This window comes from Condylura cristata, unplaced genomic scaffold (genome assembly GCF_000260355.1).
Source record: "Condylura cristata isolate star-nosed mole 26May11 unplaced genomic scaffold, ConCri1.0 scaffold00042, whole genome shotgun sequence".
Lineage (NCBI taxonomy): Eukaryota > Metazoa > Chordata > Mammalia > Eulipotyphla > Talpidae > Condylura > Condylura cristata.
In genome coordinates, this window is record NW_004567143.1 from 3,631,998 (window position 1) to 3,644,983 (window position 12,986).

Consider the following 12,986-nt stretch of genomic DNA (forward strand, 5'->3'; position numbering starts at 1 on the left):
ACTTTGTAGCGGTCGTGGGTGATGTCGTTGGCGGTGGCGTCCATCTTGGCGATGACCAGGCTCTTGTGGCCCTTGTACTTCTTGCCCAGGGCGGCGTAGACGGGCTCCAGCTGCTTGCAGTGCCCGCACCAGGGCGCGTAGAACTCGATGAGCACGTCCTTCGTGGGGTCCATGACGACGGCGTCGAAGGTCTTCCCCACCACGACCTTGACCGGCCCCTTGTTGTTCTTGGGCACGGGCTGGGATTTGATGACCGGCTTCAGTTTCCCTGCAAGTGGGCGGGGAGGGCGCGTGAGCGGGGACGGTGCCGCAGGCCCCGGGCTCTGACTGCCCAGGAGCAGCCTGCCCCAAAGCTCTCCGGCTCCCCACTCCTACTCCCCCAGCCCCTAGGAGCCAGAGGGTGCGTTCCCCGAAACCGAAGTCAGACCTAGACCACACCGGTCATCAACTCCCTGAGGTTCGTTTCCCAGCACCACAGAGCCTGGCGTGCACCTGCAGACGGCACGGCCTGGGCTGGCCAGCGGTGGCTGACGCCCCCAAGCCCAGCGGGCCTTCTAGAAGCACGCCAGCAAGGGACCCAAGTGAACGGGCAGCCCCCTCAGGCTGCATGAGACTAGGGGTCCAGCTCCAGGAACCCAGAAGGGCCGGTCACCCGAAAAAGCTCGCTGTCCACAGACCACTTCCTGACAACCCTCCAATCACACTGTCCTGGTCTCGCGCGCCCCCACCCCGCTCCCCGCTCCCCAGCTCCACGCGGCAGAAGCCCCTCCAGGTGGGGGGCGGAGCGGGCGGTCCCCCCGACTGCCGCCGCACCACCGCGCAGTCAGGCGAGCTCCTCTCCTGGAGGCGGCGTCGGAGAACCGGCTCGCGCACTGGCAGGGCCCCAGACGCTGCCCCGTGGGGCCGTCCCCAGACAGCCGCCGGGAGACCGCGGTGGGAGGAGCGCGGAGACCCCTGCGCTACGGGGCGGGGTGACGTGCTCATCCGCGGCAGACACATCCTCACCGCGGCCTCGGGCCTCGCTCACTGCACACAACACGCTTTCGATTTAACCCCGAAAGCCTGTTTTACCTTAACTGCTTTTAAAGTAAGGTGCCTGGAAATGTCCAGGACACCCATCTTTTCCTCCTATTTGAAAAGAAGGCAAAAGAGGGGGGCTCGCTGTGGCGCAGGGGTTAGTCTCAGCACTGGACGCTGTCCGCGGCCACCGCAGCTCAAGTTCGATCCCCGCCGGGAGGTGACCCCAGGGCGCGGCAGGCCTGTTCCCCGCTGCCCCTCTGTGGTGGGAGCCTGTTCTGCTCCCCACTCAGTCCCGGTGAATCCTCTCACCCACCACCACCCCGCGCCGCTGGCCTGCACCCCAGCTCTCGTGTGCGTACATGAATAAAATCTTTTAAAAAGGCGGCAGCCAAAGAACAGAGCCCGGTCTCCTCCAGCACAGGAGAGGAAACCCGACGCCAGGCCAGGCCAGGCCCCTCCGGAGGGCTGAAGCGGCTCCGGTACCGAGGCGCAGGCCGGCGGGCTGCGGGGTGCGGCGGCCACCGGGAGACTTGCCTTTCTTGAAGGCCGTGACAAACTGGCGGAGGACGTCCGAGTCGAACTCTTCGGGCTCCATGGCGAACTTGCGGCCGCCCTCGTCCAGGATGGCGGCGTTGACGTCCTCACCGCTCTCGCTCAGCCCCAGGTCCTTCACCTCCGAGGCGAAGTCGTCCTCGTCGGCCACAGCAAAGGTGTACTCAGGGAAGTCCTTGGCCACCTCCAGGACTTTGTTCCTCCAGAACTGAGTCGCTGCAACGGAGACCCCGGGCGTGAGCGCGACTGGGTCCTGTCGCTCAGGTTCCCTGACAAGCCCCGGCCCCGACTGCCTCAACCCGACAAGTGTTTCTGAAGAAGCCGCGTCTGGGAGCAGGTGGGCCGCGGTGTGCAGGCCACGGCGCCCGTGAGGCCTCTGCCCGGGGACAGGGCCTGCTGCCTGGGGCCCGGGCCGGGCGAGAGCAGCTCCGCAGCCTCTGGGCCCGCTCTCAGCCTGAGTGGACTGGCTCTGAGCAGCCCCCACAAAACACGGGAGGCAGGTGGGTAGCCACGTGGGCAGCACAGAAGGAAAAGGAGCCCGGTGCCACCGCCAACACCCGCCGCCAAGCCGCGGACCCGGGCGGACTCCTCGGTGCCCAGCCGGGACCCTCACCCGCGCGGTAATCGAAGCTGAAGTCCACGCTGTAGTACACCACCACCAGGGGGCGCCTGGAGTACCGCTTGGCGTCGTTGGCCGTCCGGCGGTGACCCACCAGGGGCAGCGCGTGCTTCAGCACGTAGTCCTTGATGGCCGAGCCCTCCGTGGAGCCCTGCTGCGAAGTGGGGACTGGTGAGGGACAGGCCTCAAAACGTGTCCCGCCTGTTGCTGTCAATGACATCTCTGAAGATGAAATGTACTGGGCTGCCCCCACCCAAGCACACCCCAGGATCTCCCTGCTGTCTTCAGGGGCTCCTTTCCTCCCAGTTAACTTTTAAGTGAGCTCGGCAGGCCACCGCGGTCTGAGCTCAGTTAGAAACGGGAGGCGGAGGCGCGGTCCAGAGGCAGCAGCTGTTAAGGGCTACAGAGGCCCTCCAGGCACACTGGGGACGCGCCCAGGCCAGGGAGGAAGGCCTGGCTGCACAAGGCCGGCGCGCAGTCCCACGTGCCTGAGAAGTGCCCACTCCCACCACCAAAGCATAGGGGTCAGGCGAGCCCGGCGCCAGGCTGCCCGGCCCAAAGGGCCCCCACCCCTGGGAGGCAGGCTGTCCGGCCGGGGGCAGGGCAAGGTGGGCTCACGGGGTGGCTTTCCAGGGGAGATGATGAACCCAACTCTGCTATTTTAAGCGGCACCTGGGACTGGCAGGGTGCCCTGTCCTGAGGGGACAGAGAGCTCAGGTGTCCGCAGAGGGACGCGCACTGTCCTGAGGCAGAATGCAGTCTCGCACATGCAAGGAAGCAGGCCGCGAGGCCAATGTGCTACCCCGAGGCCACAGAGCTGGAAGAGGTGGGTGAGCCCCAGGCTCAAGTCCCGGCCGGCTGGGACAGGCGGCCAGTGGCGTGTGTGGCACTCAAGGGTGGGCAGGACTTGCCAGAAGGAGGGAACCACTCAGCGGCTTCTCCAGTGACCACAGACCAGGTGTCACTCAAGCCCTTGGCTTGAGCCACCTGTCGGTGGACGGGGCTAAGCACTGACCAGAGCACACACCCGTCCAGAGCAAGGCCGGTACCCGCACAGGCAGCCCCCATGGAGGGGCTGAGGGGCTGCAGGTCTGCCGGGAGGCACGAAGGGGGAGAAACTTCTTAGGCTAAAGCAGGTGGCAGGCCCTCCCTGGTGGTGCAACAGGTTAGAGCGCAGCACTGTGAGTCTGTCTGAGCTGCTGCAGCACCAGTTCGATCCACATGGCATAAAGACCTCTCCTGACTCCCGCGTCCCCCTCAGCAGTGTATTTGGGTGGATCTGCCTCTTCTGCTCCCCACCTTGTCTCTGGTGAGTCCTCTCACCCCCATACTCTGTACCCCAGCTCTTGTGTGCATAAATAAAAAAAAAAGCAGGTGCAGCTCTACAGGGCCTTGGCCCAGTCCTGCACGCCGGCCCGAGCGCAAGCCGCCCTCTGGGCTGGGCTCCCTCCTGGGCCTGCCAGGAATCTCTGCCTTTGCGGGGGAGGAGGCACCCAGACCCCCCACGGGGAACCAACCTCCACACTTCAATACCCCAGCGGCAGTGGGCGGCGCTCTCACCCACCTGGATGTCCATCACCCGGCTCTTGGGCTCATATTTGGACCGGAACTTCTCAGGCTGCATCATGACCAACTTGCCAGTGGAGACTTTCAAGAACTTGGCTATTTCTGTGCTGAAAGTGTGCTGGAACCTGTAATCTTCTCTCAAGTTGTTAGCTGAGAAATGACAAGAAAAAAGGTCAATGATTAAAAGGCCTCAGTGGCCGAGATCTGTTCACCACCCACATTGGCCAAGCAAAGGCCCTGAAAAATGGTGACCGCCGGGTCGCGGACAGATGACCCGCCGACACTTGAAAGGGGGTTTGCGCTAAGAAACCCAGGACAGGTCCAAGTTACAGCCTGAAACACTGTCCCATGGGACTCGCAAGGACAAAAACCTTCAAGAAAACCCGAGAGCTGACTTCGCAGGCATGACAGCCAGCCGCCAGCTCCTGGGCTAAGCAAAGTGTTTCTGGGAATCTGTGCAACCTCAAGGTGAAGCCCCACTGCTGAGGCTACTGAAGAAAGGGGCTGGCAGGCTTGCCTGGACAGGACCAGACGGAACTGAGACGGTGCACCACCCAGCCAGAACCCCCAGGCCAGGGCGCCTGCCCCGGCAGGAGCCAGGCTGGGCAGACCGTGGACACCGGCGGGGGCAAAGAACACGGCCGGCTCGTCGGGAATTCGCTCCCAAGACCGGCAAGGCGGTGCTTGCTGGGCACTCCACACTTGCAGGTGCTTTACCAACTCCGCCTGCTGTGCCTCCACACACCCCTGAAGCAGCAAAGCTCACCCGGTGGGCAGGACACATGGGCTGAGACGGCACCACCGTGGCCCCGGCCCCGGCCCCAGCAGGCCAGGCCTCGATCGGGTCTGACTCAGAAACCCTCCCTCTGGTCAGGCTCCCTGCAGAGGCCCCCTGGGAAGGGCATGAGGGTCGGCGGGCCTGGATGAACCTGGCTCCCTGAGAGGCGATGAGGGGACAGGGGGAAACCAACCCACAGCCCCCACTTAGTGCATACGAGGTCGCGTCATCCCTGTGCTCTAGAGGCGACCCCGTACCCGAGGGAAGCTTGCCCCACGGAGGCGGTCTCCATTCGCCATCAAGCCACCCAAAGCCCCACAGAAGCAGCAGATGTCGAGCACCACAGGTGGCCCCACCCACCGGCTTCCTGGTACAGCTGGTAGGCTGGGTCGCTCTCCCCCTGGAAGACCCCGACGATGAGGACGTCGTCCCCGTCCTTCAGGAGGTCCTGCGCCTGCTTCAGGGTGGGAATCTCCTTGGAAGGCGGCCCGGACTGCTCGATCATGTAGTCCACAATCCCTGGGGGCAGAGGGGGGCCTGAGGAGGGGCTGGGAGCCGGGGCACTCCCCCCAGCCAGGAGCCCCGCCTGGCCGCCCACCAGCCGGGCGAGGCAGGGCGCAGCCTACCGTACTTCTCCCGCGGGCCGTTGTAATCGAAAGGCTTGCCCTTGCGGAAGATCTTCAGGGTGGGGTAGCCAGAGACGTCGAACTGCTTGGCCAGGTCGGTTTCTGTGGTGGCGTCCACCTTCGCCAGGGGGATGGGGGGCGAGCGCTTGCTCAGCTCCTTGGCCGCCTTCTCATACTCGGGGGCGAGCTTCTTGCAGTGTCCACACCTGTGGGAGGGCGCAGAGTGTGGAGGCAGCTGCAGGGTGGACGCACCCTCCCAGCCAGGTGGGAACCCCAGCCCGGGCTCGCTCTCGTTCACCGAGACCAGCGCCTGAACAGCACCCAGCGCTCTCGAATCAGCCAGCTGAGCCGTGAGCAGCCCGCGGCCCCGCTCCAGGGCTGTGTTTCGCTCACCTACCCCTGAAGTGCGGAAGGAGCAGCCCTCTCCACACAGAAGGCCCTGCACCACCTGGGCGGCCCAGGCCCAGGCCACACCGAGTCACGCGACCCGCAACTCACCACGGGGCGTAGAACTCCACCAGAATGATGTCCGCGTTGCTGACCACTTCATCGAAGTTGTCTTTGGTCAGCACAAGCGTGACTTCCGGGGGAGGGGTCCAGTCAGGCTGGGAGACTTCTTTGACCTTGGCAACAATTTCTGAAAGAAACCGAGAGACTGAGTGCCGGCAGGCCCCATGCCACGGCGCGTCACCGGCTCCGGGGACAGGGAAGGTGGTGGGCACATACATGTGGGACCTCCTGGAAGCCAGGCGCACCTCCCCAGAGCTTCATGGACAGTCAGCGCCATGCAGGCCTGAGGCCCAGGGTGCCGGCGGCCGTGACCAGCCCGGGATGAGACCCGCCCTCACCCCCTGGGACGCCACCCGCAGCGACCCCGAGAGACATGTCCTCGACATGCAGCCCCGGGCAGAACATGGGAGCAGCAGACAGGGGAGCCGCAGCTTCGGTGCTCGGGCACAGGCGCCGTCCCCAGGAACGGCACCCCCTGCCCCCAGATGACCCAACAGCAGGGCACACGTGTTCTCGCGAGGCATTTTGCCGGGCTCCTCAGGAGCAGAGCGCAAACTCGGCGGTGCTCCCTGCCGGGCCAGGGCTGCAGCCTGCGGAGCCGGTGCCGCGCCCCGCGCCGCTGGTCAGGGACCCGGGGAGGCCCAGACAGGCGTGTGAAAGTAGGGTCCCGGGCTGACTGTGCTCGTGCCCCCAGCCGGGCTCAGAGGATCGCGGCAGACGCACACCACGCGCAAGAGCGCTCAGCTGGGGCAAGGCCGAGGCTCCCCAGGAAGGCGCCCCCAGACCAGGGCTGCCTGCAACGGACCCGGTGGGGACCCGGCACGGCCACCGCCCCACGCAGGAATGGAGATGGCAGCGTGTGGCAATTTTTTAGTGGCTAAAAGAGAAACGACCTGCCAAAGCACGGCCCAGGGCACCTGTTCACTTAAGACCACGTACTTGGCCCCTGTCCTGAGTCACGGAGGGCCCGCCGGGCCCCCCAGGCCCCTCGTGCTTCTCCATGGGGGGCTGTGGGCCGCGTGGACCACGCCCTCGGCAAGCCCTGGGCCCTCCAAAGAAAAGAAATGCAGGTCATTGAGCTTGACCTGAAACAGGAAACCGGGAGCCCGTCAGGAGACGCTGGTGCCGGCTGGCCTAAGGACTGCTCCGGGGCCCGGCCAGCGCCTGGCCTCACGTCACTCCTAGCACAGCTGCCCAGGTCCTGCGTTTGCGGTCTCCGGGGAAGCGACCCACCCCTGTTCAAGGACAAGCCCCCGTGACCCTGAACGTGCTGGCCGGGAGCGCTCCTGGCCCTGACCGGCTGGTCTTGCTCCCCACCACCCTCACGCCCTCACCCCCGGGGGAGCCCGCACCAGCCGCCGGGCACAAGAGCCGCTCACCTTCCTGGGTCCTGGAGCCGTCGTAGTCGACAGCCTGCCCCTTCTTAAGGATCTTGATGGTGGGGTAACCGCTCACGTCAAACCTGCTGGCCAGGCCCGACTCGGCAGTCGCGTCGATCTTGGCGACAGGGATGGGGGGGTCGTTCTCCTTCAAGGTACTGGCGATCTTCTCGTATTCTGGCGCAAACTGCTTGCAATGTCCACACCTGAGGGTCGATCAAGGGAGGAAGACCCAGGTCAACTTGCGCCAAGCGGTGCACAGTGAATGCAGCCCAGTAGGGCTGCGTCAGGGCCAGAAACACCGGCCGCACTCGGGGCGGGAGAGCCAGGGCGCCTGCAGCCGCACGGCCCGGCTCGAGCCCCAGCTCGGGGTTCAGTTCGCAGAGCCCCAGGGTTTTCTAAGCTTCTCCAAGATTGGCCAGAGAAACCTCCAGAGAAACCTGTGAGGTTGAGGTCACGTATGGAAACACTGGCTGCCTCAGCCCCTCAGCGCCAACAGGGCCGGCCAGTCATCACAGCTGATGCCGCCGTGGCCCGGGCTCAGCGTGGCGGCCGCTGCTGCTCTACAGTGAGCTATAAAGAGAGGACTTTCAGGGAAATCTTTTGCTCAAGTACTTTAATAGATCGACAAAGCCCACTGCTGCGGAAGCAGGGGGGAGACAAGAGGGGCCCGCTGCGCCCTGGAGGTCCCTCCCTGGCCGGGGATAACTCAGGCCGCAGGAGTGACAGCCGGAGACTGAACCCTCAGGCTACCAGGAGGCCACAACCCTTTTTTTTTTTTATGTTCCTCAGCTTCAATTTCTACCGTGGTAAATACTGCTAAATATGAGCTATCCAACACCCAGCTGAGGCCTCAATTTTTTAAGCTTTCATGGGTCCCTACACCAAAAAGCCTGAGAACTGTGGCCCTATAAAGAAGGGGCTATGGCCTCGCAAGACAAACCTGTACAGACTCTCTAGGTGTCTCTACAGGAGCCCCCGGCTGCACCTGGACAGAACCTGGTCAGCGACGTAAGTGGACCTGACTCTGGAGCAGAGGCGGGGTCACGGGACCAAACACCCACAGCGGGCGAGGAGGGCTGCAGGAGCCCGGGCCCTGCACCAGCAGGGTGAGAGCCAGGCGTGGGTGCCTGGCTCCGTCCCGGGTGCCGCACCTGTCTCCCAGGGTCTCTCCCCTCGGACGCAGGGGCAGGCTCGGGGGCTTGGGGGGCTGGAGGGTTACCAGGGAGCGTAGAACTCCAGCAGCACCGTGTCCTTGTCAGCCACAAAGTCGTCAAAGTTCGCGTCCTTTAGGACGAAGACGCCGTTCTCTTCCTTAACTTCCAAGTCCTCGTCCTCGTCCTCGTCATCCTCCTCGTCCTCGTCGTCCTCGTCCTCCACTGCATCCTCCCTGTGGGCATCTGGGCGGAGAGGCCCCAGGCTGGTCAGAAACCAGACTCGCCGCCCTGGGACTCTCCCGGAAGCCCAACCCTCAAGCGCGCCGTGACCCCCGAGAGGACCCAGCCAGCGCCGAGCTCACGCGGCCGAGACTGGGCTGGCGTGCAGGCCAGGTGCGGCCACTGCCCCAGTTAGGGGTGTCTGGAAACCCCAGGTCTAGGATGTAAAGCAAGGATGCCGCAGCGGCGGGGCGGCGGGACCAGGCGGCTCTGAACGCCCTGCTCTCCTCGGCCCCCACCAGCAGCCCCCACCTACCCGGCCTCCCGCCCAGTCTTGTCAGGCCTCGCGCTGATCCAAGGCTTCCTGGGCCCCAGCTGCGCGGGCACCCCACCTCCGCGGGCACCCCACCTCCGCGCCCCAGGGCAAGGGGAGCTTCCCGGCTGGGGAATTCCCGTCGGAGTCTGACTTAAGCCTCCGGAAGGCACCTCCAAGGGGCGGGGTGACCCCTTGAAGGTTAGGGATTTCCTGGGACAACTCCCACCAGCCACGCAGACAACGCCCCGGCAGGGAGCGGCGGCCGGAGCAGCTCACAAGGCTCAGCGCGTCTGGCGCGATCCGAGTCACAGCCAGAGGACGGGGCTCCGCAGCACGCCAGCGAGCACCCCTGCCTCTGGGGCCGGCCGTTCTGGGAGGCCCGAGGCCTGCTCTCCGACACTGCAGGGGCAGAGCAGCACGGGGAACTACTGCCTCAGGAGTTACTCCTGGAGGGAGCCCAACACTGGCTGAAAGTCAGGGAAGCTGGGTACTGCCGCACCCCTGCCGCGCCCCCAAAGCAAACTGAAACCCTTGTTTGCTCGGGCAAGTTCCCTCCTCTGCCCACCCTCCCCTTGTGCTGGGCCACAGGCTCTCCCAGCCCAGTCCCCCACCTGCACCTCCACGGCAGAATTCTGGGAGGTGGAGAGATCTGCAGGGGTCTCAGGCCCCCACACTGCACATTTTGAGGAGTGAGTATTAAGAACCAAGCTCCCCGGTGGAGCAGCGGGTTGAAGCGCAGCCAAAGTGACTGCAGCATGAGTTCGATCCCCGCCCACAGGTGACCCACAGGGCGCGGCAGACCTCTCCTGACCCACCCGCTGCTCCCCTCAGCAATGTGCTTCATCAGTCAGCCTGTTCTGCTCCCCACTCTGTCTCTGGTGAATCCTCTCACCGCCCCTGCACCTCTGGCATGTATCCCAGTTCTGTGTGCAGAAATGAATAAATCTTAAAAAAAAAAAAAAGAACCAGGCTCCCCCATCACTGCTACAGTCTGAGTTCGATCCCCAGCCAGGGAGACACCATCTGTCTCCCCACTTCTCCCCCAGCAGTGGGTTTCAGTCCATCTGCTTGTTCTGCTCCCCAGTGTCTCTGGTGAATCCTCTACCCCCTGAACCTCTGGTCTGTACCCCAGATCTTCTACAGAAGAAAACATAAGAACTGCTCCCTGGACGTGGAGAGCCCAGACTCCCGGAAGACCAGCGGCCCCAAGCCCTGTCCACCTTCAGACCCCAGGTTTCCCAATACGGGCGTGTCCAGAAGCCCCCCAGGTCCTTGTGCATGAGGGCCTTATGTTCTCGGGGAGCCTCAACTTAACACTGCTGGCTGGGGGTTTGGTTGCCTCCAGGAAGTGTCTGCCCCAACCTGCCGGGCCAGTAGTGCGCTCACCTCAGCGGCCTGCAGGCTCCAGCCAGGCGCTGTCAAGAGGCTGCAAGCCTGGAGTGGGGGTCCTACAGATTCTCTGCTCCAGTGACAGGGAGCAAAGCGGGGACTGGAGGCTGCACAGGCCTGCCTGGCTCGGGCCGGGCCCACCCACTCTGCCTCACAGGTGAAGCAGCTTCTCGAAGGGCAGGGTGGAGGGGGGGAGAAAGCCTGGGTAGTTAACCGGCTCTTGGCCAGACCACTGCTGCAGGACTCAGCAACTACCCCCCAGGGAGAAGGCGACTCACAAAGCAGACACCAGGATGCCTTGCAGGGATGCAGGGATGTCTGGGATGCGAAGCAAGTACCGGGGAACTCATTTAACTCATTTCTTGATACTTTTTTTCCTTTTTTATATTTTTTTAAACATTAAACAAGATAACTTTTGTCATTTTTTAAAGGCAGCAAGCAAAGGACAGGACCTAACCACGGTCTCTAGCTGCATCTAGGCAGGACCGTGCTCCATTCCCCCAGAACGCAGACAACCCCAGACTGAGTCGGTCTGCTGGGTTTCTGGAGAAGGTGCCGGCTCTGTGTTCCTGTCTCCTAGCAACCCACACCCTGCAAGGCAAACACCCACTTCAAGGGGAGACCACTCTTCACTGGTTCACTCGGAAATCCAGTCTCCAGCACCTTCCAGAGGGCGCCCTCCTCCTCACCAATGTGGCCTCTCACACCATCTCCACATGGCTCAGCACAAGGGTAAGGCCACTCCGGAAGTGTGGGCCCCCTATGGCATCTGGGGACGAAAGAGGTGATCCCTGTCCTCTTCCACCTGCCGACAGCACTGCCCGGCCTGGACACGGCCGCACCCTCTGGATGTCCCCACCACGAGAAGAGCTGGCCAGACCAACTCCACCACTGGGCAGTAGCTACCGGCCTACACTAGACAGTGAGAGAAGCGTGTGATCGGCTATGACATCACGACGGCAGGCGTTCGTCCGTGCCAGGCCCCCTCCCCTCCCAGGAAACACTACACCCACTTTCCGATGGAGACAGAGGCACAGACAGCTTCGGGTCTCCGCCGGCGGGTCACCCAGCTGCCAGGGCAGGGGCAGGTCACTGACCCATCTGCTCTGCTACAGCGTCCCCTTTAGGTTTTCTTCCCAGCGCGCCCTACGCTGGAGGCAGAAATGCCTGGCGCCGACGACTCGGCAACGAAGACAGGAAGACAGCCGGCACTCTCTCAGCCTTGCGCAGTGAGCTTCCACCCTAAACCAGTCCCAAGTAACAGGCAGCCACAGAGAGTTTCAAAACATTCCCCTTCCCTCTCCCTGCGAAGATGGGGAGGGCCTGGCGATGTCCCGGGGACGCGGCACGGCACACGCTGGCAGGGGAGCTCAGACACCAGGGAACCGAGCTGGGGGCAGCGCAGCACTGTGCCACTTCACTACAACGCGGAAGGCCCAAAGGAGACAAACCAAAATGACTTGGAACATCTAGGGTGGAGGCCCTAGAAAGTGCAGACCCCCAAATCCACAGGACGGTCATCTGTGACAAGCGTCAGCAACGGGAGGTCCAGACGCCCCAGCCACCCAGAGAGCCCTGCGGCCACGACAACTCCGACTCCAGGTCTCTCCAGGGCTCCCCGGGCCCCACTGCCTGAGTGATCTGTGACCCAAACGAACCCTCACAAGCCTCTTGAGATTCACCCCCAAAACCAAATCACTGGATGAGAACCAAGACGCTATTTTGCTTTTCAACTGTTTCCAAAGGTACCCTCTGTTTCTACTGGACCCCACACTTGCACATGACTCCCCCCAAGTCTATTCTGCTTAAGGGTCGCTAATGAAAAAACTTGTTCTAAAATTCAGATTCCGGGCCCACCCTGGTGGTGCAACCGGTTTGAGCACAGCACTATGGAGCTGTCTGCAGCCACTGCAGCATGACTTCCATTCCCGGCCAGGGAGGGACCACAGGGCACAGCAGACCCCTCCTGTCTCCGGGCTGCTCCCCTCAGCAGTGTGCTTCAGTACATCAGCTGTTCTGCTCCCCACCTATTGCTGGTGAATCCTCTCACCCCCTATACCTCTCACCTGTACTCCAATACTGTACAAATAAATAAATCTTTAAAAGTAAGTAAGTAAAATAAAATTCGGATTGTGCAGCCCACCCCTGCATTCTGCTTCAGTATATTCATGGGACTTTACTTCAATAGACATTAGGTGATTTGGACAGAGGTCCCGAGGCGGACCTAGGCACCAAGGCGCTCTCACTGCTGCAGGTGCGCGCTGAGCTTCCTTTTCTATTTGGAGACTCCGACCAGTGATGTGCACAGGTGTTACTCAATCTGTTTGAAAGTATAAAGTTCACACTTCCCCTACCCACTAATATTAGAAAAGAAAGGGGGCGGGTATTTATATTAGGACAAACTAGGAAAAAAACCAGCCACCCTCCGGTCCCCACCCCCCCCAAAAAAAGGCCAATTAGGAAGACAGCGAGGGCCAGCAGGCTGCCCTGTTGGCCAGGAACAGCTTTCAGTCCTTGGCTAGTTCCCTGTCACGGTCGGTCCCTCGGGCCACTTTTCGGCCACTTTTCGGCCACTTTTCGGCTAGCTGGTTTCACACAAAGTGCGGCTGCTCAATATTCCACCAGAGCGCGCGGAGGATGGGAGGGCCCCGCCGGCCCCGCACACACCAGCGGCCCAAACCGTCCTCTCCGGTTGCTGGAAGGTGAGGCCAAGCCATCCCTCCTTCCTCAGACCTCGGCGGTGTTTCTTCCCAAAGCTGCAGCCTGCATTTTCCAGAAACTACCCACGGCCCCGGCCAGCGCGTCCTGGGGTCTCCACGCCCTCGCCCCACTACGAGACCAGTTCAGAAGACAGC

At 62.8% G+C, this 12,986-nt stretch overlaps 1 protein-coding gene across 1 annotated transcript in view; it reads right to left on the minus strand.

Moving 5' to 3' along the window:
* The window catches only part of PDIA4 (protein disulfide isomerase family A, member 4), a 23,938-nt gene that overhangs the window by 1,975 nt on the left and 8,977 nt on the right, over positions 1 to 12,986 (minus strand). Inside the window, exons 2-10 of the mRNA XM_012733844.1 lie at positions 8,273 to 8,450; positions 7,051 to 7,256; positions 5,660 to 5,798; positions 5,162 to 5,367; positions 4,896 to 5,054; positions 3,756 to 3,907; positions 2,186 to 2,345; positions 1,555 to 1,788; positions 3 to 268 (exon numbers count right to left, since the gene is read on the minus strand). Coding sequence (XP_012589298.1) covers positions 3 to 268; positions 1,555 to 1,788; positions 2,186 to 2,345; positions 3,756 to 3,907; positions 4,896 to 5,054; positions 5,162 to 5,367; positions 5,660 to 5,798; positions 7,051 to 7,256; positions 8,273 to 8,450 — 1,700 coding nt within the window. The remainder of the gene's footprint in view (positions 1 to 2; positions 269 to 1,554; positions 1,789 to 2,185; positions 2,346 to 3,755; positions 3,908 to 4,895; positions 5,055 to 5,161; positions 5,368 to 5,659; positions 5,799 to 7,050; positions 7,257 to 8,272; positions 8,451 to 12,986) is intronic.